Here is a 26,704-nt window from a genome sequence, read left to right as displayed (position 1 = left end):
CTTCCAATGGTGTTAAAGGCATTTGTGCAGCAAACAACTCCATTAGGAGCAGAAATGGTAATACTGCCCAAGGGTCACAGGATCAATGCAATGGAGCCAGCAGCATAATTTACCTTCAATGAAAACCGGTGTGGTCTTGTCTACTGCTGGCGAAATGTTAATGTACACATCCAGCACTTTTCTCCAATGTCGCTGAGAACTGGCCCGCATTGTTCACAATTCACAAACTGGTCTACAGTAAAGTGGATGCGCGATTCTCAAAGTTGGCAAGGGACAGCCAACTGCACGATATCCAGGGCGGACTCTGCTAAACAATGCCTGCAGCAGAACACGATCACGCCGACACATCTATTTGAAAATCGCGAGGCAGAATAAAAAATAAAAAATCACGTAACGGACTTAAAATACGTTTACAGTGTGCCTCGGTGTGCAGCGCGCCTCAAGGAGTGTAGAGCGCGCCCCAAGGAGTGTAGAGTGTGCTTCATGGAGCGTAGAGCGTGCCTCAAGAAGAGAAGAGCACCTCTGTGTGCCTCAGTGTACACAGCGCCTCAATGTACACAGCACCTCAGTTTCCTGGTAGTGCTCTCTTCGGCTGGCCAAAGTCCCTTTCTGTAGCTACTATTACTGCTCAGGCAGGGAGCATGCACCCCTTTAATAGAAGGGAGGGTTGTTCTAGAAAATGTGGCCACCAAGAAGCAAGTGCTTTCTTTTGCTCATTTTTAAAGGCGGGACAGATCATTGGTTCCTGCAGTTTGGCTGCACTGGTGCTCCTAGTGGGGATAGAAATACTTGACACACTAGACAGCAACTGCGTATGAGTCACAAAAATGCTTCAGCAAACTTAGGACGAGCCGAACAGCTTTGTGGATTTTCAAAGCTGCATCTCGGTTTAAACAGAGCAGCTTACAAGTTTCCATTCACTCACTATACAAGTCTATTAAGTATTTAACAATACACAGAAAACTAAAACATTCCCTACTTTACAATCATGTGAAACTCAAATACTCTACATTAGTTTGTAATTTGTCTTACATTTTTAAAATCACTTGTCAGGGAGTATGCAAAGAGCCCATCTGCTTCTTAGTGGGGCTCACCAATAAAGACACAGAAAGCATGTAACAGTTTATGGATGTGAGCGTTTGTGTGTATACAGATAGCAGTGACTTCCACACTGAGCTGCTAACGATCAAGATGCTGTAAATGTATAAATTGTGACAAGAGACATGGGTCGGCAGAGAGTGCCCACGGTTGCCATTCACCCAATATCTCCAGCAGCACGTCCCGGAGGCTACTGTGCGCGAGCCGCGGCAGGGACGAAAGCCAAATTATGACCAGAGACAGGAGTCCGCAGAGAGCACCCACAGCAGCCACTCACTAGAGATCTGCAGCAGCACGTCCTGGAGGCTTCTGTGCGCGCGCAGTGGCACGGGCAGGAAGCCAAATTATGACCAGAGACAGGAGTCCGCAGAGAGCACCCACAGCTGCCACTCACTAGAGATCTGCAGCAGCACGTCCCGGAGGCTGCTGTGCGCGCACAGTGCTATGGGCAATCAGCTGTACACCTCTTTGTTGCACAACACGCTAGGAGCACACCCCCCTACGTCACAGAAACAAACATGGCCTCAACCAGTCGAAATGGGCAGTCTTAAAATCGGACAAGGCGATAACCAAAAAGCCCAATCGCCAATCACATGACATCATTTAACATAAACGATGACGCAAACCAATTTGAAAGAAGGGCGTGGCTTAAAGCACCCTTCTGAAACCGTATCGATTCCAAAAGGCCCTCGCATGGCGAGAGCAGCGCATGCACACTGCTAACACCAGGAGAGACCTAAAAATAGAGGCAGATCAATCAAGACTAGAGAAAGCCCCAGAAAAAGGAACTCTCGCCCATGCGAAGTACCAGAAGTATAGTAAAAGCACACACAGACATAGTGAAGACTGGGTTAAGTGCAGTAGCAGTGAAGATCAGAAGTACTTGCTGGAACAAGGTACCACGGACAAAGAGCCTGAATAGTCTCCATAAATGACTGAAAGATTCTAAGCATACATCAAGCCAGAACAATGGCAGCCTTTTCGAATTGGTATTAAAAGCCAAGAAATGAAAGAAGGTATCAGAGTGGCATGGACTGAAAGACACAAACAAGAAACTGAGACATCCAGGTAGTCCCTTGAGGGTGACCCAATCAGGGCATGTGCACCTTTTACCCTCCTCCTTCTTGTTATCCACCAACAAATATGTCGTATGGAAGACAAGCACTGGGTTAACCAATAGATATGGCTTTAATGTAACGCTTGGATACAGTGCATGTGCCAGCCTGTATCTGAATATGTAAATGTTAAGACTTACTGGCATTGACAAAGCCTTTTAGCATGTTTGAACAGATCCAATTTCCTGGCACGTAATTGGAATAAGGCCGACCTTAACAAATTTACCTCCCTTTTGAGCTCATCTGCCCCTCCCACCATGGGACCCACTATTCCTATCGACTCTCAGTCCAAGAATCTCAACCAATGGCTAACCTCCGCCGCTGACTCGGTGGCACCTTTAAAACCAGTCAAGACGAGGCGCAGTCACAACGCCCACAGGTGGTTCACTGAGGACCTTAAAGTACTAAAACTTGGTCTTCGACAGGCCGAAAGGCGCTGGCGCCGGGGATATGCCCCCGAGACAAAAGCGATTTTTTCCTCTCAGCTGAGAAAGTATAAGTCTGCTATAGCCCGGGCCAAATCCAGTTACTTCTCTAACAAAATCCTGGACTCCTCCAACAAGTCCAAAGATATATTTTCTATTGTCGAGGAACTGTCCAACCCGGCGAGAGTCACCATTGCTCCCCTCCCATCCCAGTCCCTGTGTGATTCCCTAAACCAATTCTTCGTGGACAAGATCACCAAGATTAAAACTAGCATCTCGGCTCACGCCTTATCCATTCCTCTTCCTCCAAGCGTCCCCTGCCACTCCAACACTCACACCCTAACCCAGATTCCCCTCATTTCTAAAGATAATCTCCCCCCACTTCTGCTTAAAGTCTCCTCTGGTTCCCCTAGCGACTGTTGCCCTCCCTCGGTCCTCCGGGAAGCTTTTACTTCCTGCCCGGCTCCCCCCTAGCCCTTTTGAACAACTCTCTGACTACGGGAGTGGTTCCGGGATCCTTTAAACGGGCCGAGGTGGTTGCCATACTGAAAAAACCTTCGGCAGATCCATCCATCATGAGCAACTATCGCCCTATTTCCCTCCTTCCCTTCCTCAGCAAAGTCCTGGAGTCGCATGTTACTCAAACCCTCACCTCTTTTGTGGAAGACTCGTGTGTGCTGGACCCCCAGCAGGCTGGGTTTAGGCCTGCGCATTCCACAGAAGCAGTCATCCTTTCTATGATGGACGAATTGCGCAGGGGAGCCGACTCCAACACCTGTCAGGCTCTGGTCCTCCTGGATCTGTCGGCCGCCTTCGACACGGTCGACCATGATATTTTGGTCGACCGTGTCGGAGAGGCTGGCATCCAGGGTACCGCCCTGGACTGGGTCCGCTCCTTCCTGACCCAACGCCATCAAGCTGTCAGGCTGTCCCAGTTTTCTGCTACTCATGTCGAGTTGACTTGCGGTGTCCCACAGGGCTCCTCTTTATCCCCTCTCCTTTTTAATCTATACCTGGCCCGGTTAATCCGCTCCCTCCGCAGATTCAATGTATCCGCGTTTAATTACGCGGATGACATTCAATTGGTTTTCACCATCGACTCTGGGGACGAATCTATTACCACTTTTCAAAACACCCTCTGTTTCATCAGCGATTGGATGGGCTCAAGCCATCTGAAGCTCAACCCCGACAAGACCGAGCTGGTTCTTGTCGGGGGATCCTCCAATCCCTGGCATTCTTCCTTTTGGCCCCCTAGTCTCGGCAGCCCCCCCTGTCCTGTCAACTCAGCTAAAAGCCTGAGAGTCGTCATAAGCAACGATCTTTCTATGACGCCCCAGATAAGCGCCGTAGTTTCCTCAAGCCATTTCCAACTCAGGAAAATACGCAAAATCTCTCGCCTACTTACCACCGACGCCCTTATTTTGGCCCTGCTTGCGTTAGTCATGTCTAGACTTGACTACGCAAACGCACTTTACGTAGGCATTCCTACATATCAACTTAGGAAACTTCAGTTGATCCAAAATCAGGCTGCCCGCCTGATCCACCACCAACCAAGTGATCAACATGCCCGCCCCCTCCTAAAAAGTCTCCACTGGCTGCCGGTTTCTGCCCGCTGCAAATTTAAGCTTGGTTGTATCATTTCCAAATCCCTTACAGGCCATAGCCCCCTTTTTATCTCCTCCCTACTTCACCCATATGTCCCTCCCCGCACCCTTCGGTCATCTCAAATGGCCCTGCTATCTATTCCCAGATTCAAGCGGAAGAAACACGGTGGCCTTAGGTTTTCATTTTTAGCCCCGTCGTTTTGGAATTCCGTACCCCTTTCTCTTAGGTTGTCTTCTCCTTACTCCAGGTTTAGATCCTCCCTCAAAACGTATCTCTTCACTGAAGCTTATAACTAGCTGGTCACCATTGTTATGTTATTTCCTGTCTCTTCTCCCTGCTCTCTCTGTATAGCGCCAAGGAACCTAAAGGTGTTAGTGCGCTCAAAAAAGTTCATTTAACATAACTTAACATAACATAACACAAGATAAACAGTGGATTCCAAACTGATGAGCAAGCAATGGGAAAATTAATTCATAAATTGGTTAAAAACTGGAAATAAACAAATATAAAGTCAATAGGAAAGATACAGAGACAAAAGAACAATAGGGAAGCAAAATGTATACGAGTCTTGATTAAAACATAAAAAAGACTGCTGCAAATAAAAATAAAAAAATGGTTTCTATATGCAATGCGTGTGTGAGGTGGAAGTGTACTGATTCACCAAACAGAAAATAACATGAGGTGAGAACAAAACACTAAGAAAGTGTAAAACGTGAGAACCTATAAAGGTTTTCTGAGAAAAACTGCACATCAATATTACCTATAGGGACCCATTTCAATCTCTTTAAGACCAACCACTGAAGGAGGTTTTGGGAGTGTTTCCTCCAACTATGTCATGTAAGTTGAATACTACATGCCATCATTAAATTAAGAGAAGACGTGAACACCGTAAAACAAGAAGATTAAAGTGAATGTCCTAAAAAGATTGGAGGACCCCCCATAAAAAAAACAATACCATATACATCTTATCCCTATGTCACTGACTGGAATACACTACGCCAAGCTGTAAAGTAATGATCTTCTTATGTAAAACATGGTGCAGTTGACACTATCTTCCTGAGGTAAAGTGGAGAACAAAAATCCATCAAGTACACCAAATGAAAACGTGATGAACTGGAATATCATCTTAAGAAACAAACATGTAAGTTTTACCATCCCACAAATTATACAGACTACACAAAATACTGCAATTGCAGGAAAGGATATGTAGAGAAAATGGCAACCTCGTATGTACATGCATACCTGTAAATAGTTGCAAAGGTGCATGGCTAGGTGATCATCTGGTGTGAAGATTAATACTGTGGATCCCATGTTGGCCGTTGTATTGTGTAAATCAATCACAAAATCACAAGCGCTTGCGGACCCCCTGGGTCCATAAAGCTGGTTGATCTCTCTGGCACGTCTCTCCTCATAGGAATCATTCTCAGAATCCGGGGCCCTTTCACAGCGAAAGAAGTAAAATGTTTGTACATCATAAAGGTACCACACTACATAATGCACATTAGTACAACACACTCAGATTTTCAAGCTCTCCCTGTATAAATGTTTGTTCATGCCTGCAATGCCTGCAGTACCACTCTTCCAAGTTGAAAAATCTCATATAATCAACAAGGTTGCTTTGCTGGATGATAATATACATTCCTGGTTTTTAAAAGTTTTATAACATGATAAGCAAGAGAAGTATATTGATGTCAAATAGTTAAATGTTTATTGCCTTCATCCTTGGTATAATGGTGGTCGTCTCTGGAAATATTAGTGGTAGCTTCTGGCACAACAGTGGCCATCTCTGGTACACTGGCCAGAGATGGCATAATAGTGGCCATTCTTGGTGCAATGGAGCGTCCTCCCACTGCTTAATGGTTAGCATAACATAATGGAGACCATTCTGGGCATAAGGGCCAGCTTGCAAAAGATTTTTCCTGGCCAAAGGGGGATTCTTGAGATAATAGTGGAAATCCCTGGCATTATTGTGGCTATTCCTTGGATTAAAGTTGACTACGGCATAAAGGTGGCCACCCTTTGCATTAGGATGGCCATTCTTTTTTTTATATATATATTTTTTTAAATTAATTTCAAACTTCACAAAGCATTTGTATGCACAATTTTCATAAATAGTATAGCACTGTGTTTCCATGGTAAAACATTATACAGTCAGTTTGTCTAACAATCCGAATAGCTGATTATTGCGCCTCGATATGTCCATTACGACTGTTGGAGATGTACATAAACCTCCTGTGTGTGTGTTCCACCCTCCCCATTCTTTATCCCATTTTTAAGGGCACCCTAGTGCCTGATCGACAGTTGTTCCGCTGCCCCCCATTTCATTGCTATCGCACTCTTGACCAGTGTGTATCCGAGCGAGGCTAATTGCTGTTCGATTCCTGTAAGATCAGTAGTGTCTCAGATATTGAGAAGCCCCAGCGATGGTGTGAGTCTCATTTGTTTCCCTGTGGCATCCTGCAGTTGTATTGTCGCCCCTTCCCATATGTGACGCAGGAGGGGACAGTCCCATATAGTGTGAAATAAGGTTGCCTCTTGATGACAGCCACGCAGACAGAGAGCACTCTGTCTGGTTCCCATTTTCACTAGGGTACCTCCTGTGAGGTTTGTTCTATGAAGGACTTTTAGTAGCAATAAACGAAAGCTGAGTGTGATATCTGCTTCCCTCAGAGACATCAGTGCTGTCTGCCAGTCCTCATCTTCTTCTGCCACCTATCCTGCAAAGTCTGAAAGGGATCTGGCAGATTATAACAAAGTTTCCGATACGTTAGTGATATAGCTTTGTTTGGCATGAGCTCAGAGAGTAGCCGGTCTTCCACAGGGGTCGATTCCTGTAGGGTATTTAGGTCCGGAAGTGTTGTCATGAGTTCATGGCGGATTTGCAAATAGTGGAATTATTCCCCTTGGGCCAATTTATATTTCTGTTGTAGTTCATTAAATGTAATCAATCAATCAATCAATCAATCAATCAATCAGGAGTTTGTTAAAGCGCAACTACTCACCCGTAAGGGTCTCAAGGCGCTAGGGGTGGGGGGAGGGTGCAGGTTCCATTCCATCAAGGAGGGGGTCTGTCGAAGAGCCAGGTTTTGAGGTTTCTTGCGAAGATGGGGAGCGATGTTGTCTGTCTGAGGTGGAGCGGAAGGGCGTTCCATGCTTTGGCCGCGAGGAAGGAGAAGGAGCGGCCTCCCGATTTGGCCTTTCCGGTGCGGGGGACCTCGGCGTAGGAGAGCTGGGCTGATCGTAGGGTCCTTTGGGGTGCGTGGAATTTGAGCCGGCTGTTTAGGTATGCTGGTCCTGTGCCGTGGAGGGCCTTGTGTGCGTGGGTGAGCATCTTAAAGGGGATTCTCGCCTCGACGGGGAGCCAGTGGAGTGTGCGCAGGTGCTGGGAGATGTGGCAGTGTTTTGGCAGGTTGAGGACCAGTCTTGCGGCGGCTTTCTGGATGTTCTGTAGCTTGCGGATGAGGTTTTTGTTTATTCCGGCGTAGAGTGCGTTGCCGTAGTCGAGTCTGCTGGTGACCAGGGCGTGAGTGACTGTCTTTCTGTGTTCGAGGGGGATCCATTTGAAGGTCTTACGAAGGAGGCGGAGGGTGTGGAAGTAGGAAGATGAGACAGAGTTGATCTGGCGGTCCATTTTGAGCTCGGAGTCCAGGATGATTCCAAGGTTGCGTGCGTGGTCTGTGGGGGTTGGCGGGTTTCCGAGGGCGGTGGGCCACCAGGTGTCGCTCCAGGCGTCGGGGTTTGGGCTCATGATGAGTACTTCTGTTTTGTTGGTATTTAGTTGTAGGCAGCTGTTTTTCATCCATTTGGCGACGGCTTCCATGCCTTCTCAAAAGTTGCGTCTGGCGGTGTTGGGCTCGTTGGATAGGGAGAGGATGAGCTGGGTGTCGTCTGCGTATGACACGATGTTGAGTCCGTAGGTTCTGACGATGGGGGCAAGTGGAGCCATGTAGACGTTGAAGAGCGTCGGGCTGAGGGAGGAGCCCTGGGGGACTCTGCAGGTGGTAGGTGTGGGGTCTGAGAGGAAAGGGGGGAGTCTGACCCGTAAGGATTTTACACTTCTTCACTAGATGGCCAATGTTAGATATACCAATTGTGTCCTATTTATCAAAGCCCGATTGAGAACACAGGAACCCGAGTTTCTAAGTAGACCATAAGGGCGTGGCCTGGGTCAACACCTCAGTCCAACCTAGGTGTTTATTTGTCTGATGCCAAATTTCGACCGTCTGCACGGTAGGGCCCACATATCTCCCCCTCCGAACCTTTGTATATAAAGCTCCTAGACACCCTTCCCTTCCCTTCCCATCTGATATCTATCTAGCATATATGCAGGGTCTACAGGGAAAAGGTACAGCCAGCGATTTATGGCCACTAACTGTGAGGCCCAATAATAAAGTCTGATGTCTGGGAGAGCAATCCCCGACATCATACCACCCTTTAGTCAGTTTCAGTAGCGCTATACAAGGCGCTCCCCTGTCCCATAAGAGCAATCGAGCCTCACCTTCAATACTTTTAAAGTATGAGTCAGGAACTTTGTAGGGGCAATTTTGAAGGATATATAGGAATCGCAGGAGAGCCAGCATTTTAAACAGAGAAGCTCTGCCCAGCAGGGATAGCGACAATGATCTCCAGTATTTGACATCACTACGTAATCTTTCTAAGGGGACGGCCAGATTCTTATAATGGAAGAGTTGGGGATCCGGTGTCATAAACCCCTAAGTATCTGAATATCCGTCTAGAGCTATTTCAATCTCAAATCCCGAGGGAGCCTGGGGACAGGACCCCGAAGAACAAATAGCACCAATTTGGTCCAATTCATGGCGTATCCTTAATATTTGTCAAAGTTGATGAAAATGTTCAACAGGGTGTGTATTGAAGCATATGGGGACGCTAGATCTACCAGAATATCATCTTTATACAACAAAATTCTATCTTCGTGTCCCTCCGTCCATTTCAGCCCTCTAATGGAGACGACCCATCTCACCCAGGTTGCCAGTGGCTCAAGAACTAAGGAGAAGATCAGGGGGGATAAGAGGAAGCCCTGCCTGGTGCCTCTACCCAACAGAAACACTCTAGACGTGTGGGTATTGACTTTCACCTGGCCCCTTAAGTCCCTATAGAGAAGTCTGATCCACCCTAGAAATCTCGGGCAAAACCCCAGGCGTTTCAGCACCTCGAAAAGATAAGGCCATTCTATAGAGTCCAATGCCATAGAGGCATCCAAAAAGAGTACTACTGCATCTTCCTCAATGAAGGTTTGGCGCCCAAGGACATTGTTAACGCGGCAAATGTTTAGAGCAGTGTTCCTCCCCGGTATGAACCCGGATTGGTCCGCTTGGACCACCAAAGGGATTATTGACACCAAGCGAGAAGTCAGGAGTTTGCCAGTACGTTTGCCTCAAAGTTAATTAACAAGATTGGCAATAGGATCCGCAACTGTCAGCGGGCTCCGGTTTCCGAATGACAATAGAGGCCAGACGCTGGATCTCCGGCAGAATCCCTTTCTCAAGGCTTTCGTTATACACTTTTTCAGGTGGGGAGCGACCCGTTAGGCCATGGTCTTAAAAATTCTATAGGAACCCTGTTAGGCCCCATTGCCTTCCATGACTGGATACTAAGTATGGCCTTGCAAATTTCACCATCATTCAGATCTTCGTCCATGAAGTCCCAATCTACCTCCGATAGGGTGGGTAGGCGTAAGTCAGCCAGCAGCTGCCGGGAGTCCTCAGCTGTATACAGAGTTGAGAGGGTATAGACCTTTTCTGAATGATCCCCGAATGCTTCCGCGATGTCCTGTAGATCTGAGACTTGTCACGTCCCGCCAACGGTCAGTTGCGGAACCCAGCGCCCCTTCCCTGCTCTCTCTTCTCCAGCCATGCCAACATTTTCCCTGCCCGGTCTCCCATTTCATAAACCTAATGCTGCAATTGGAGTAATCTGGCCCTTGTCTTTTCCCCCGCCAGGGCTTTGTATTCTAGCTGTTTAACAATTAATTGATGCTCCGTACCCTCACTGGGTAAGAAAGCATTTTGTGTCTCTAATCGCTGGAGTTCATTCTCCAGATGAGAAAGTTGCTGGTTTTGTTGCCTGACATCATGTTTTGAGCGATAGGGCTTGCCCTTTCAGAACTGCATTATAGGCTTCCCATATTGTCCGTGCCTATTCTACGGATGCAACATTCTCATTAAAGTAATGGCCTGTCTGCATAATTAGGGTCTCTTTGATGTCTGGAATTTTAAGCAGCCAGGGGTTGAGGACAAGCTTGTTGCGGTGCCTTGTATTGCAATACGTAAGCTCAATCAACACTGGAGAATGGTCCAAAATGCCTCTTGGAAGACCACGTCGGTGTCTAAAATGTCCGGCATCTGCTACATGGGTGAGGAAATAGTCAATGCAGGACATGCTCTTGTGGGCGTTGGAGTAGTAGGTGTAGTGAATCAGGTCTGGGTGCAAGGTGCGCCATATGTCTACTATGCCCATGGCCCGCCAAAGGCTTTCATTTAGGCATTGGGCTGCATCAGAGGATGCTGGGGATGTCTGTCAGTATGATCGTTTATAGTCATATTAAACCCCCCGTATAAGTGTGCTTATAGGGAGATCTAATAAAATTTTCCCTAAGTCAGTAAGCGCCTCTTTACCCAACGCAGGGGAAAGATACACTGAGACCACATTAAGCGGTTTCCCCTCCCAACTGGCTTCTAGAACTGCAAACCTCCCCTGTGGATCCACCCATGTGCGGTGGGAGTAAGCTAGTATCCCCACCGTGAGAGGGCCTTACACTTATTACCCACTGTGTGTGTTTCTTGCAACAAAACCAGAGCTTGGGCCTTTCTCTTTAGATACTACAAAACAACCCGCATTATTTTTGTCCCCCAACCCTTTTACGTTCCACGTTAGAATAGACAGTGAAGTTTCTACCTTAGTCCCAGCCATAGGCCCTGCATAAGGAAAATGTGAAAACCTGCGAGTACTGTAGGAAGGGCTACCGCCTCTTCCGACATTGCCACAACCAGGTGGATAGACATATAAGGGCAATCAAGTACACTCCGGCAAGAGAATCACATGAATGCATACTTTGCAATTGAAATGAAAACAGAGGTAATTAAATCTTTCTGTCTGTGCTTTGTGATTAAAAACCAAACTCAGAACATAAAAACTCTTCTCCCCTCCCTGAACCCCTGCCAGTGGATTTCAAACTATCCACTCCCCAACAAGGCAGAATGCCTGTCGCCCCACCCTCTATTAAAGAGGTGCTTAGTTGCAGCCAAACCCTCCCGCCATATGTGAGGATGGGCTCATATTACAATAAATACCGGGGATAAAATCCGGCCCCATCATCAGCTGCGATATTAAAGCTATGGATTGGAAATCTTCCAGAGCCTTACTTTTGTAGTGATAGAATAATCACTTGTTGTAATCTAGGGCGATGTCCCAGTATGGTTCCGCGTAATCAGTACCCAGCCTGGTAGATACAATTTACTACTATGTCCATGCAAGCCCCACAGGTGCCGTTTGTTTAGACACTCGTTGTGGGGTTAGTTTCCCTTTGAACTGGGTCACCTCGCTGCATGGCGTTGCTGCCCGGTCTGGAAGAGCAAGGCCCTCCGTTGCGGTCTTTTTGTGGCTTCTCTACCCGACGCCGACCCTCTAGCCAGTCCCACACGTCTTCAGGGGAAGAGAAGAACCATGCCTTGCCCTCGGATTCAATACGGAGTTTTGCTGGGAAAAGCTGGAAAAAGCATAGCGTACTTTATCTCTCAGTGCCCAGTTGACCACCATAAAGCTGCGACGTTGAGCTTGAACCTTTGTGGGGAAGTCTGGAAAAAAGGAGATCACACTGTCATCTGGATTGAGCGGTAGGTTAGAGCGTGATGTCTGGAGTATGATGTCCCGATCTCAGATATTGAAAACTCGCGCTATAATCGGCCTCGGGGGTCCCTGGTTTAGGTCTACCCCCAGGGACTTGGTGCGCGCTCGATGTAAAAATAGTTTGAGAGTAGTGCGGCTTGCAGCTGCTTTAGAATTAGGTTTTCGACAAACAGATCAGACGCAGGACCTTCCGCCCGCTCCAGGACCCCCAGGATACGTATGCTATTCCTTCGGGCCCTACCTTCATAGTCATCGAGTAACGCCTCCATTTTAACCTTTTGTTCCTGCAGGTGGCTCACTGATGAGGGACACGTCAATATTCACCGAATCTATGCGAGTCTCCAGGAAGGTCCGTACTATTCCAATGGCCGCCATGATGTCCTGGAGCGTCAATTCCTTCAGTAGTGGTGGACATTGTTGGCTGTCTGCACACTCTTGAGAGGTGGCGTCTTTATTGTCCTTTGAATTAGACCAGGCAAATTTAGCAAGCTTAATTTGCACAGGTGTCTTGGACCCCTTCCCACTTTCCATCGTGAGGGTGCAGCGAGGTATATATGACCGATATATCAAAGGGCGGTTCCAGTACTCGCCACCGCCTGCACAGGGAGGAAATATTCCCTCCCAGCCTGGCAGGTTTCCCAGTTCACTGATCTTGCTGCTTTCGGGGGGGCAAGCGCGGAGTCAAGCAGGTAGAGCCCCTTTGCACCTAGGGGCCGTTAAGGCACTTGTAGGGTGGCAGCTCCTCTTTCACCACCGTCTAGAGCCTCACGGAGTCCAGACTACAAACAAGGCAGAAATTGGTCCAGGCAGCGCCTGGTACACCAAGCACTGCACTTCGCAACTGCCTGTTCAATTTGGAATGCAGGAGGGCTGCCCTCAGCACACCACTCTGTAGAGTTCCATACCCAACTTGCAGCGGACGCCACACGGCTTCGTCACCGATCTGTAATGCTTGGCAACAGCAGCGGATGGGCCCTCATGGGCTCCCAGTAGTGCAGAGAGGCCCTACCCAAGTTGCTGCTATCATAAGTAATAACCTTTTACCACTGTGTTGATTTGAAGAGCAAAAGTGAGGTCACGATTTCCTACTTTTGATGTACTTTTGATGAGGTGTATCGAGGTATTACAAGGCCTGCAGGTCAGACAAATGATAGTGACCTGGCCTGGAAGTCTCTAGAATCTATGAACCATTCATGCACCAAAACCGTTCCTTCATCAAGTAGGACATATGATCCAAACATGGTAATGATGGTTGGATTCGCGGGTTTATTTTTCAAATCAAAACTGATTTTTATCCATCCAGGGCACAAGAGGGCACTCAAACGTATGATTATGTGGGCATTAACATGTCAACATGCTTCTCTAAAAAAATCAAACTCACAACTTTTATATTAAGGTTAAAAGTTTTGTTTAAAAATACAACACAGTTAACTACTCAATCATTTTGAAGATTTTTAATGCAAGATTTCTCGTGTGTTTTATTATTATTATGTCTTATATATATATATATATATATACCAGTAAAACAAATGCTGAACTGGACCATTTTCAGGCATCTCATGTTAGGAGCAGTTTTAGGATCAGACAGAATACTCCACTGGAATAGTAGCCTGAATTTTATTAATCTGTCATTGATAAATTATGTGACAAGTCTGTTCTTTATTTTTCAACTTAAGTAGACAGGGACTCAGTTGTTCTTCTATGTGTTCGCTCCCTACTTAAGTGCTTTAACTAAACCAAACATGCAGTCTTACTTCATGTAAAAAAACATTTCATAACTGAGAGTTGGCTCTGACATGGCCATAACAGAAGATTTCTTTGAAAGAGTTTATATTTAAAATAAAAATATATCTTTAACCAGGGGTATGCTTTTCCTTTAGAAGTAAATTTGGGCATATATTGGCAGCTACTTATTCCTCCCTGGCCCCGCTAAGATATTTAATGGTACCAATGTCCCAGAGTCAACAATAACAGTAGCTACAGTTTTGTATCACTATTTTGAGTTAAGGCTGATGGAAGCTTCAAATATGGTAGTGTTAAATGCAGCTTGTCATATCTGTGAGTCAAGAAAGGAATCATTACCTCATTTCCTATGCATCTACCTGGTTTATTTGCATATATAAAACATTATTTAAAACCTATCTTTAATTTTTACTCAATGAAAAAATGAGTCTACCTATGTTTTACCTCTCCTAGGCCGTACTAATCAGACAAGTATAGTGAGACGTATTTTGCAATTCTGGAATAAGGACAGTAATTCTTTTGATCCACAAGAACCATTATGATCACAGTTATACCCTACTAAATCGATATATTGCTATTCAATTTTGATGACTGCAGTTTTCTAACTACATTTGTCTAAATTTTTCTCAAGGCTTCTTAATTATTATATTGTGCTTTGCATTATGATACTCTGTTTATCGAATATGCAATCAATACATATATAAATACATCAAATAAAATGAGCTGGAGACCGAACATTTTTATTTAAAGAGATAGTATTTCAAGCAAATATAGGGTTTTCACAAAATGACAAACTTCTGTTTGATGCTAGATGGCTGAAAACTTCAAAGGAGAGAAGACCACCTGTCAAAGCAATTGACTATGTGTAACATTGTAAACCTTGTCTTGTCCTGGTGGGTGTGGATTAAGTTAGTTAAATTGTGTTCATTTTATGGGAATATGTTATAAAACGTTTAGCTCATTGTTATGGGTTGGACTCTATATTTGTTTTGTTTTGTTTTGGTTTTTTAGGAGAAAGATGTGTTGGGTCTTGGTCATGGAATGTTGTGGGGCAAGGGAAACAGAATGTCCTGGGGTGAGATACAAGTATTGTCAGTTACGAGCTGAATCTCAGCCCTGCCGGTTGTACTTAAAATCCTGAAGAAAACATAAAAAACTTACCTGCAGTAGTGCCCAATGTCGTCTGGACTTTGCTTTCTTGTGGACATTTCAGTGGTGACAAGCGGCTTCTGAGCCTAGCAGGTTGCTCACACACTCCTGTTTGACTGGCAGGGCGAGTGTGTGAGGGATCCTCCGCGGCGGCTGTTGATGACCTGGGAAGGCAACCGCACTGCTGTTTGTTGGTTTGTGGTGTTAGAGTGGTGGTAGCATTAACGCATTGCTGTGCGGTCTGCCACTACCTATGTACGATGGGATGTTCATGGTGACGTCAGTAAATCGGACGCCATTTTCATTTGGGCTCACGGTCTCAACTATGGAATGTGCCTGAATCTGCGTAGCGACACCAGTAAGCGCAACAGCACCACTATTTGAAAAAAGGGCAGTTCTCGGTTGGCAGCGCTTCACCATTCTGGCTATCTGCATATCAAATAACAGTGGATCTAGGTGATACAAACAAAAAGCTTATTCGGCTGTGCCAATATTAACACCATCACTGCTTGAGATCTTCCCCTCCTGTGCTGAGGGCCAATGTTAATGGGTGTGGTCATGACGGAACGGTTCGTCATGAGCACAGCGCGACCGATGCTCATGACGGAACCGTTCCGTCATGAGCATCGAAGGGGTTAAGGATTAAACATTGAGCATATCACAGTACTACAGTGACACGAACACCATGAAATAAGGTACTGAATACAATTTGAAGATGCTGGACATTGGTGTTTCTATTTAAAAAAAAAAACTAAATGTTATAAAGGAGAGGCATAAGTTGAATATGAGACATCAGTTACCTGGTCAATCTGTAGAAAGTGTCACCAGTGATTTAAAGATTTTAGCATCTGCATGTGATTATAAAACATTTGAGGATGAAATAAGGGATCTACAGTTAGAGAAAACCAACAGTAGAAAGGCTCAAGAAAAGTGAACAACTAAAAACTTGATGTTGGAAAAAGGATACTGAAATTGCTAGAGTGCTGAGGCTACAGCATTATGTATGGACTAAATGGCCATAAGTGCACAGGCACATGCTATTCAGACTGATAATATGTCTAAGATGAAGTGGAAAAGAAATGATGCGGAAAATTAAATATCTGGAATGTTACACAGAAATCATCTAGGCAGTACTTCTTGCTGCCCAGCTGTGGACCAGTTGTGTGCAAAATGCAAGAAAAGGGGCTTTTTGCCAAAGTGTGTAAATCTAAAGTCCAGGAATGTTCTCATGATTGATACCAAATCTTTAGAGTTGGTGCAGTCAGATGAGGAGAATGCGGTTATGATGATGGATGGCATGAGTAACAGGTACTTAGGTAAAAGTGAGGATAGTATGGATGGAGTGTTAAAAGTGGGCATGTATTCCATTACAAGACCTTATTGTCAAATTGATATTTTGAATATTCTCATTTCTATGATGGCAGATTCTGGTTCTTTCTTGACTGTAAAGGTTTAAGAATGCCAATCTTAAACGATTACATTTTAGACCTGTTGTATATGGGTGTAAACCCATTGATGGTTTTGGAGAATTTTATGCCACTTTAAGCTTTTAAGGAAGCCGTACATCTGGAACTATTTATGTAGCCAAGCATGGGTCATGTATGTTGGGCTGGCTGGAACAGAGGAACTTAGTAAAAATGTTGGATACCAATCACCCCGAACAAGTGATGTTAACAAAAAGAGTTCATGTCTGTGTTGAGTGCAGGCAATTGTGTTTGGGAAATGGTTTTCCCTGAAGTTTTTAGATATAACCTAGGCAAGATGAAGGGTTTTACACATCAGAATATACTGAAATCGGGTGCATGTCCAGTGGTACATAAGCTCAGAGGTGTACGGCTTGCTATGAGGAAAGAGCTGAAAGCAGAGTTGGAATCTTTGTGTCAATAAGTTATCATTGAACCCATCAAGAGTTTGGAATAGTTATCTCCAGTGGTGTTGGCGACAAAGAGTAATGAGTCCTTGAGGATGCGTATTGACTTAAGAGATTTGAATGACAGAATCTGGATAGATAGACATCCTTTGCCTGATATTTTTGAGATGTTGTATTTTCTTAAGGGAACCAAAGTATTTTCAGCATTAGATATGTTGTCAGCTTATCACTAGATTATATTACATCAGGGGAGTCGCCGTGATGACCCATGGTGGAGCCTGTAGGTTTAAACAAATGCCTTTTAGTTTGACTATGGGCTCATCAGTTTTTCAGAGGGTGGCGGAGGCCATGTACAAATATGTCCAAATGTACAGTGCTTCCAGGATGACATTCTGGTATTTGGACAATATGTAGTCTCTCATGGCAAATCAATAGAAACTGTGTTGATACTCTTAAGGGAGAAAGGTGTCACTTTGCAAGCTAGCAAGTGCAAATTTGCAGTGGATTGTGTGGACTATCTGGGTTGTAAACTGTTGACCCAGGGAATAGAGCTGTAAAGGAGTTTGGTGACAGCCATTGTGGAATTTTGTGCACCATAAAACAGGATCAATTGCAGTAATTTTCGGAATGTTAGAGTTTTATACACGTTCATTCCTAAGTGGAGTGAGAGGACTCATCAGTGTAGGTCGCTGTTGACTAAAAATTAGATATTTGTATGGAATGAGGAACTGAGTAAAAAGTTTGATTCTATTAAGAGTGATTTGGTTAATGGTATTCCCCTAAAACCATTTGACACGCGGGATCTATGTGTGGTGGTTACAGATGATTGTCAGTACGGATTGAGTGCTGTATTGTTTCAGGTGCGAGAAGGAAAAGATATGCGGTTAACTTTTCCTCTGTGAGGGGCTAAGAGTACTTACTCTGTCATAGAACGTGAAGCATTGGCCCTTTGGTGGGGCATTGACTACTTTAGGAAGTACCTGTGGGGAACTGTTTTACCATTCGGATGGATCACAAACCGCTTACAGTATGTTCACACCCAAGGGGGAAGGAAACGGCTACATCCAGAATCCCCAAGTGGCATTACAGATTGCAGGAATTTGAGTTCCGTCTGTAATACATACCTGGTGTGAAAAATGTCTTCTCAGATTGCTTAGCCAGGTTACCCCTGAAAATAAAGGACGCTGTACGAGACAACAACGATAAGGATACAGTTGCTTTTACGTGAGGATGTGAGCAGTTACATATTTCTGAAAAAGAATGGAAGGTAGCTGTTAGGGAAGATGAGGTTTTGCAGGATGGTATAAATTAGTTAGGTATGGGATGACCAGAGAAAAGAACGAGTGATTCTATTATGGCCTTCAAGCATGTGTTCCCTGAATTAAATGTTGGGCATGGCATTTTGTGGAGGACAGATTTACTGGTCGTTACCCCTGTGATAAAAGAAAAAGTATTGAGGCTGGCACAGGAAGGTCATGTGAGCCTGAGAGCCATGAATAGGAGTATCAGAGAGATGTTCTTGAGGCCAAGGGTAGGATTTGTGAGGAAGCGTGTGGCTTGTGTGATTTGTGATAAAACCCATATTACTTTTCCCAGTCCGGTTGAAGCTGTCATTGGACTAATGTATGTGTTTGAAGAACATTGCAGGTATGATATTGTACTGGTTGATTAAAGGACACAGTGGCCTGAGGTGGACTTTGTTAGAACGGCTAGCTCGGACGAGGTCATGGATTTCTTGAAATTGTTGTTCTTGAGGGAAGAAGCTCCCATGGAGATAGTAATGAACAATGGGGTGCAGTTTGTTTCCAAAGAGTTTCAAAGGTGTTTGGCCCACTGGGGCATTAAACATGTGACCACATCTATATATCATCCCAGGAGCCATGTGTTGGTAGAAAGGTGTAACCGAGTCAACACGGATAATATTCAACTGTCAGTGGCAAATAGGTTGGATTGGAGAAAAAATCTTAAGGATTTGTTGTGGGCAATTCATACTTTCTCTCATGCCTTCACTGATTTATCTGCTTTCTCGTTGATCAAGGGTCGTTGGACAACCACTAAGTTGGTTCACCCCAGATGAGTGAGTCGACTGTGTCTGAAGAGAGTGAAGTGAGAGACAAGTGGGAGAATATACAAAAGAGGTAGGTGAGAGTGAAGGCTGGCATAGGGAGGCATCAAGTGGATTTCAAATACAGGGATTATGGCAGTGTTAAATTACCTGACATAATATCCAAAGACCATTCTAAGTTTTCTGATGTAAAGAGAATACTGCGTGTTAAAGAACATATGGTGACACTTGAGAATAGAAAGTGGTGAAACAAGGACAAAGTATCTAAGCAGAGAAGGGAGGTAATGTCGACAAACAATTCTGTGGTCCAAGGATCACCAATGGTAGCCCTACATGCTAGGTGGCAGAGGACTTCAAAGGAGAGAAGACTACCTGTCAATCTAAGTGACTATGTGTAATATTGTAAACATTGTCTTATCCTGTTGGTTGTGGATTAAGTAAGTAAGGTTGTGTTCAGCTTATAAGAATATGTTATATAACTTACAGCTCTTAGTTAAGGGTTCAGAATCTTTGTTTTGTTTGGGTTTTAAGGGGAAAGATGTGCTGGGTCTTGGGCATGGAATGTTGTGGGACAATGGAAACGGAATGTCCTGGGGCTAAAATTCAAAGCATTATTAGTTACGAGTTGAATCTCAGCCTAGCTGGTTGTACTTGTGATCCTGGAGGTAACATTAAACTTACCTGCTGTATGGATCTTTTCACTTTTGTTTGATGAAATTGTCTTTTTGTAACCAAAATAATAACAAGTATTTGATAAAATAATGTGTGTATTTTGAGAACAAAAGTACTTAATTTCCAAACTGTATTTAAATTGAATACGGAGGTGATAAATCATGCTGTGTTGGGGAGACTGTGATGACAGCCAAAGAAGATGAGAGGCGTCACGTAGTTCAACCAAAAGGATTTATTGAGGTTAACATATATACTGCAACCTCAGCCACAGCCTCCGCTTTCACCTTTTCGCACTCTCCTTCCCGGCGCTCGCCTTGAAACGCTGGTCGCGGTGACATTCCAAGTGATGTCACCGCGAGCAGCTCCATTACAAGCGGAGCCGCCGGGGGGGGGGCATTATGATGGGGGATACCACACATCCCCCTCCCCTGCGGAAGGAAAACAATGAAACAACGCATGAACAACAGAGTGGCAGTAAAAGACACAATACATGCTGATCGAAATATTGGGAGGGTCTAGTCACTGTCCTGCTAGGAAGAGTAACTCCTGAATGACAGAATGGCAAGGGTTACATCATAATATATTGATCGAGGTATCTGGGGGGTCTGGTCACTCTCCTGCTAGACCTACCACCTGGGTGGGGGAATGACGACCGCTTCTCAGCGTTAGGACCCTCGTTCTGTCTAACATCGTTCTCTTCCCTCCTTTCACTACTAGAGTCATGCCCTGGTGGGTGGAATCTCACTACCCTCCCTAGGTTCCAGATCTTCCCCTCTTGAGTTTTGACGGCATTCTTGAATAGTTTGGTAATTTTGGTAGGATTACTGTACCCTGACCAATTTGCTCTCCCAGTAGGGGTTCTGATCTTGATGCTATCCCCTACATTGAATCTGGCCTCCCGTGTGGCCTTGAGCTGGTCATATCTTATTTTCCGTTTATTCATGGCTTCCTCTTGCTTCTCTAAGCTTTCTGTTTCTTTGGAGTGGCCTGACCATCCTTTGTGCCACCCCATCCACCCTGGGGATAGCTTGGTGTTGGGTATCCTTGCACGGAGCAGCTCGAAAGGGGTGACTCCCGTCGTCTGGTGCGGTGTGAACCTGTATGCTTCTAGCCGCCTCCACACCTCTTCTTTCCAGCTTATGCCACTGGCTCTGGCTAGCTGGATGCTCTCTTTGAGGGTTTTGTTAAAACGCTCGACCATGCCGTTGGTTTCGGGGTGATACAAGGCGCAACGCTTGTGTTTGATGCCTCTCTCCACTAGGAAAACTTCCATTTCTCTCGAACACAGTTGCACCCCATTGTCCGTGAGAATGTTGCTCGGTAGCCCTTCCCTGATAAACACCTCTTCCAGGAACCCGATGACTGTCTTGGTCGTGACTTCATTTACCAACTTTATTTCAGGCCACCTAGAATACAAATCCATGAGCACCAGGATGTAAGGCGTCCGCAGTTCTCCAGACAATGGGCCCACGATGTCTAACGCCAGCTCTTCCCAGGGTCCTGACGGTGGTGGCCTGCATACCATTGGGGCGTCAGTTGCTTCAAGACTTTGTCACTGTTGCTGCAGGGAATGCAGTCCCTAATTTTCCTTTCAGTGGCAAGATCCATGTTTGGCCATCAATAGTTCTCCCTGAGTCTTTGTTTACTTTTGGTGATACCCAAATGCCCCTCGTGGGCTATCTCAACCAGGTTGTGTCTCACTGACGCAGGCGGTACAAGCCTCGTCCCCCTGAACAGGCATTCATCAACCATGTACAGCTCATCTTTGACAGCCCAGTATGGCCGCAGGTTTTCTTCCCGTTTATCTTCGTTCTTCCACCTGCCTTTTATTCTTTTGCACACCTCCTCCAGGATCTTGTCTTCTCCCAAAGCCTTCCTCCACGTTTCTTCACCCAACGCTCTCTGGATGGTGCAGACATTCTCCATCTGAAGTTCATCCTCTTCATCATCCACCTTCCTTTGCTTCTCCCTGGCCTCATTTTCGCTGACGAGTCTCGACAGACAGTCTGCTGCAAAATTTCGAGTTCCCGGGACGTACTCGACACCAAAAGTGTATTCTTGGAGGCTGACCACCCACCGCCTTATCCTGCTGGAGATGGCATCCAGACCTTTTTTGCTGAACACTTCCACTAGCGGCTTGTGGTCGGTGCGAAGAGTGAATTGAGTTCCCCACAGGAAGTCTCTGAATTTCCCCAACGCCCAGGATACTGCTAGGGCTTCTTTTTCTATTACCGAGTAATTGTTCTCGGACTTCTGGAGTGACCTTGAGGCAAATGCTATGGATTCTTCTCCGTCTTTGCCTACTTGGGTGAGGACTGCTCCCAGCCCCTTGGCACTAGCATCGGTGGTGACTACAGTCGCCCGGTTGGGTATGTATGATTTTAAACTGGGGGCTTCTGCAAGTGCTCTCCTTACATCTTCAAACTCCCTCTGGCACTCCTGACTCCAGTTGAATTCAGCCTCTTTCTTCAACAGCAGTCTGATGGCATACGTCCTCCCTGCCAGGTTTCTTACAAATTTCCCGTAGAACTCCAACATCCCCATGAATGACTTGATTTCATCCTTGCTTGTGGGAGGTGCCAAGTTTGTAAGTCCTTGTGACTGGAACCTTCCTAGCACCCGCCTCAGTCTCTCATCGTGCTCCTCATGGTCCTTGGCACTAGCATCGGTGGTGACTACAGTCGCCCGGTTGGGTATGTATGACTTTAAACTGGGGGCTTCTGCAAGTGCTCTCCTTACATCTTCAAACTCTTTGCACGCGTGGGTTCGTATCCCACCCTCGTCGCCAGTGTGATGACAGCCAAAGAAGAGGAGAGGCGTCACGTAGTTCAACCAAAAGGATTTATTGAGGTTAACATATATACTGCGACCTCAGCCACAGCCTTCGCTTTCACCTTTTCGCACTCTCCTTCCCGGCGCTCGCCTTGGAACGCTGGTCGCGGTGACATTCCAAGTGATGTCACCGCGAGCAGCTCCATTACAAGCGGAGCCGCCGGGGGGGGCATTATGATGGGAGATACCACAGAGACATATTGCTTATATTATTTATTTAGTGTAAGAGGACACTTGGTGCTATATCTGTTAGCTAATTACTCCTGTGTAGACATTTCATCATCTAATCTTTTTATTTAATGACATCACCACTTATGCTGCCTAAGGCCCGCTAGTGGACAGATTGGTTTACGGTGAGGCATAGTCCTGTTGTCGGAACCTGTGTAAGGGGGTAATTTATATAGTTTGGCGGACAGGGCATTCCGCTGTGTTTGCGATGGAGTATTTGGTATGCCAAAATGTGGGTCACCTGCCCTATATAGTGTTGAGAAGACCACCAGCTTTCTGCCAACAAAGCCCCTATTGGCTCTGTCAATGGAAAGCGTCCTCTGACTGCTCAATGTCAGATTTGGGTGGACGATGTGATAGCTTTTTTTTCTGTCAGCCACCTGTCAGTAAGGGACAGAAAAAAACTTATAGTTACTTCCAAACCCAGAGAAAAAAGTTCCTGGATGTGGAGGTCATTTTTTTTTTCCAATAAATTAGAGAGAGCGAGAGACGCTACAAATCTAGTAATTCATTTCTCAGCAAACCAGCCAGACAAATGAGCACAGGGTTAATGTCCTATAGGAAGTATATCATGCATAGTTCACCTTTGAAGATGCATGTTCTTGAAGAGCTTGCAGACCAAATCAAAAGTCTACTGCGTACTTCTAAAACAATGGGTGCATGTTTTTCAGACATAGGGGAACTATGGTGCGTTTTTTAACTGAGGAAAAAGAATAAAATTGACAATACTAACTTAAGGGGCTGAAATCTAAATTAACTTAATTTCAAGCACCAGCGCAAGAATTTCTTCTGAGCTAAATAATAACCTCTGAATCTTTGAATTCCTACAGCTGCTCATCCGTTTTGCTTGACTAAGCCGCAAAATAGGCTCTAATAAAGGATTTAGGAAGAATGTAGGTGCCCTTTACCTATGACAGAGGTGGCTTCTCTTTTCCATGAAATGTCACTTGAAATAGCCATCTATTTTTGGGGTGGAGGGTTAATTCTGTGGCTATAGCTTTATTGTGGGAAGGTCATTGTGTGGTTGAATGGGATGGATCTTTGTAATTTCACATATTTAAAAGTCTCCCTAAAGCTATGTACAGATGTCTCTCTGATGGATCAGCCAATTCCAATAACATAACACACCGATTATGCAATTTTACTTGCACAGTTGGAGGATGCCTACTCGGGAACTCCTGTAGTCATTCGCTAGCTATCTTGCAAATTTCAAGTGCGCTTCAGAGGAGGGTTCCTTATGTAATTACCTTGGATATGGAATACCATTTAGAGCAGTGGAATGACTATATAAACAAAAGTTGGGTTACTGTGGCAGGGACATCAAAGGCCATTTTAAGGTATAGCTTTTGCTTTATTTAGCGCTCTGCTTTGCATCTACTCTAAAATGTACATCTAATTGTCTATGGACACAGCTCTTGGTACAGCATCTGATTCATTACTAATAAATGCCAAGACCAGGACAGCATTCAACTCACTGCAACATAATGCAACTGGATGGGAGATCATAATCTCCGGACAATAGGGCAGGCCGTATTCACCTTTTTGTCTGATCCTAGAATCTTTCCGTTGACCGTGCATCCTCTGAAGAAATTTAAAACAAGTATTTGACAAAATAATGCGTGCATTTTCAGAAACTGGCAAGCTGATGTCTGTGAACAAAACTACTGAATTTCCAAAATGTATTCAAATTGTATATGTAGGTGATAGATCATGCTATGCTGGGGAGACATGTTGCTTATGTTGTTATTTAACTTTAAAGGACACTTGGTGCTATAGCAGTTAGTTAATTACTCCTAAGTAGATATTTCATCATCTACACTGATAACATATTTGATGACATCAGCAGGTCTGAGGCTTGTAAAACAGTGAGTCTGGTTTCTCAAGTGGATGGTTTCACCTCCCTGTCACCCTTCCTCTACTGTGGTGGTGGGTATGGACATAGTCCATGGTCTTCCTGTTAGAATTGCAGGCGTATTGATCCTCTTATACACCACTAACATATGCTGCCTTGATAGCGGAAAGATTGATTTCAGGTTTAAGGTAAGGCGTAGTCCTGTGGTTTAAATCTGTGTAAGGGGGGGTTTATAGTTTTAACAATTTCAGGTGTACTCTGACACAGATGCTTCCTTGGCTCCACAAATCAGCTTAATGGTTACTGCCTGACATCTAAATAGTACCTCATACCCTGCCTCTACTTCCAGTTGAAAAAAGTGAAATTGCATTTAGTGCCCTAATCAACTCGAGACTGGATTACTGCAACAGCTTGTATGCCGGAGTGCTATCTTCATTAACTGATCAGAGGAGAGAGCCCAGAATGTAGCTGTACATTCCGTTTTAGGCGTGAGTAAATAACTTCAGGTCTCTGCCTTCCACAGATCACTACAATGATAATCTGTGATCAGCAGTCTAGCCGATAAATTCTTTATTTCAGGGGTCTCCAACTTTTTCTCTAATAAGGCTTACTTATGTTCAATGAAACTCACTGTGTGCTACTAACATTACTGTTGATTTAATAGTGACCACATCCGACAAGATTACAGTACTGGCTACAAGATTACTGCTGGCAACCATGCCTGATGCACTGAGGTGATTGCTAGTAGTAATCTATAAAGGTTTTGTCAATATGGAATGCCTCTACATGGGTGATACATATCCTTCATAGCTGAAAAGCCTGTGGCAATATGGTGATAACATTTGTAAAAAAAAAAAAAAAAGGATTCTTCCAAGTACCACATGATTTATCACTCAAATATCAGCTTTAAATATTTTGGGGAAATTTATCCATTTTTTTGCAAGTATCACATTTTTGTCCCAACTATACATTCTACATTTTGGTATATGTATATTAATTCAACCAAGTAAAAGCTTTAACATTATTAGTCTGGCAGCACACAAGAGAGCTACTTACAACGTACCTGGCGAGCTACCAGTAGGTCATGAGCTACTCACTGTAGAAGCCTGCTTTAATTCCTTAACACTTCTCTACTTACTGCTGAATCTTAAATCCCCCACTCATAGCTAAAATCATAGCGAAAATCAGCCCTTACTGTTTCAAAACTCTATTTATCCACACAAGGCATTTAATCCTTCTCCATTCAGACCCCTACTCTTTGGAATACAGGCTTGACTGAAGTATGAAATAGGGAACTTCTCTTATTAGATACAGACAAATACTGATGTATACTTTATTTGTTAGGTTCTATTTAAGACTAGTGCCAAGAGACCAGACTGATAAGTTTGTGAGACCACAATGCCACTTGCCTGAACCCTTTCCTGGCCATTCTTGCTGCCCAAATTGGATTGTCATATAGAAAAACAATGGTCCTGAACCTATTGATTCTAATGATTCACTTAATCAATTATAATGTCCAAAGTTTTAAGTATAGAACAACAACAACCAGTCTGCTCTATTGTACTCAATTTGCTTAGTACAGAGTGATAAACCTACACCACGGTTAAAGAAATACTTTTAATTCATTAGTTCATTTTTGGCAGTTCATTTTTATACGCAATATATCATTTCAAAATAGATAAAAACAAGGTGGTTGCCCAAGAGGAGCGTGCAAAGAAAAGCGTGATTGGAGTGTGAAATAAGTGAGCAGAAAGGAAATTCACAATGGTGGACAGAAAATATTCACATTATTTAACAAGCAATATCGGACATATGATTTGCCGTATTGAGTCCCTGGCCAAACCTTTTTAAATTTTCGTAATCAAAACATTATTACATCCAGACATATATGTCCTAAAATGTTTGCACTATATAAAAAAAACTGTTTTGTTGGTCCAAGGTTATATGAAGGTAGCGTCGACGTTTCGACTCGTCTTATGCCCAATCGGTGATTTGAACCTGGGGAGTGCGAGTCTTCATCAGGACTGGAAAAACAGATGGGGGCAACCAAGGGATAATAATAACCCCTTCAATGGAGAGTAATAGGAGGTGGTCTTTAGTTACAACTTTCAATCAAGTCTCCTTAATGTAAGATTCTCTCCTCACTTATGTTGGGAGGGCACAATACTTCATGTATGCATCACG

General features: G+C 44.6%; 1 protein-coding gene across 4 annotated transcripts in view; it reads right to left on the bottom strand.

The window, feature by feature from the left end:
- LOC147729863 (N-acyl-aromatic-L-amino acid amidohydrolase (carboxylate-forming)-like) overlaps positions 1-26,704 on the bottom strand; it is a 156,658-nt gene that overhangs the window by 50,598 nt on the left and 79,356 nt on the right. For all 4 annotated transcript variants that reach the window (XM_086954779.1, XM_086954776.1, XM_086954777.1 and 1 more), the window contains exon 3: positions 5,486-5,681. In XM_086954779.1, coding sequence (XP_086810905.1) covers positions 5,486-5,681 — 196 coding nt within the window. The remainder of the gene's footprint in view (positions 1-5,485; positions 5,682-26,704) is intronic.

Source organism: Lissotriton vulgaris, chromosome 2_1 (assembly GCF_964263255.1).
Source record: "Lissotriton vulgaris chromosome 2_1, aLisVul1.2, whole genome shotgun sequence".
Taxonomy (NCBI): Eukaryota; Metazoa; Chordata; class Amphibia; order Caudata; family Salamandridae; genus Lissotriton; species Lissotriton vulgaris.
This window is presented reverse-complemented; position numbering and strand designations above follow the sequence as displayed.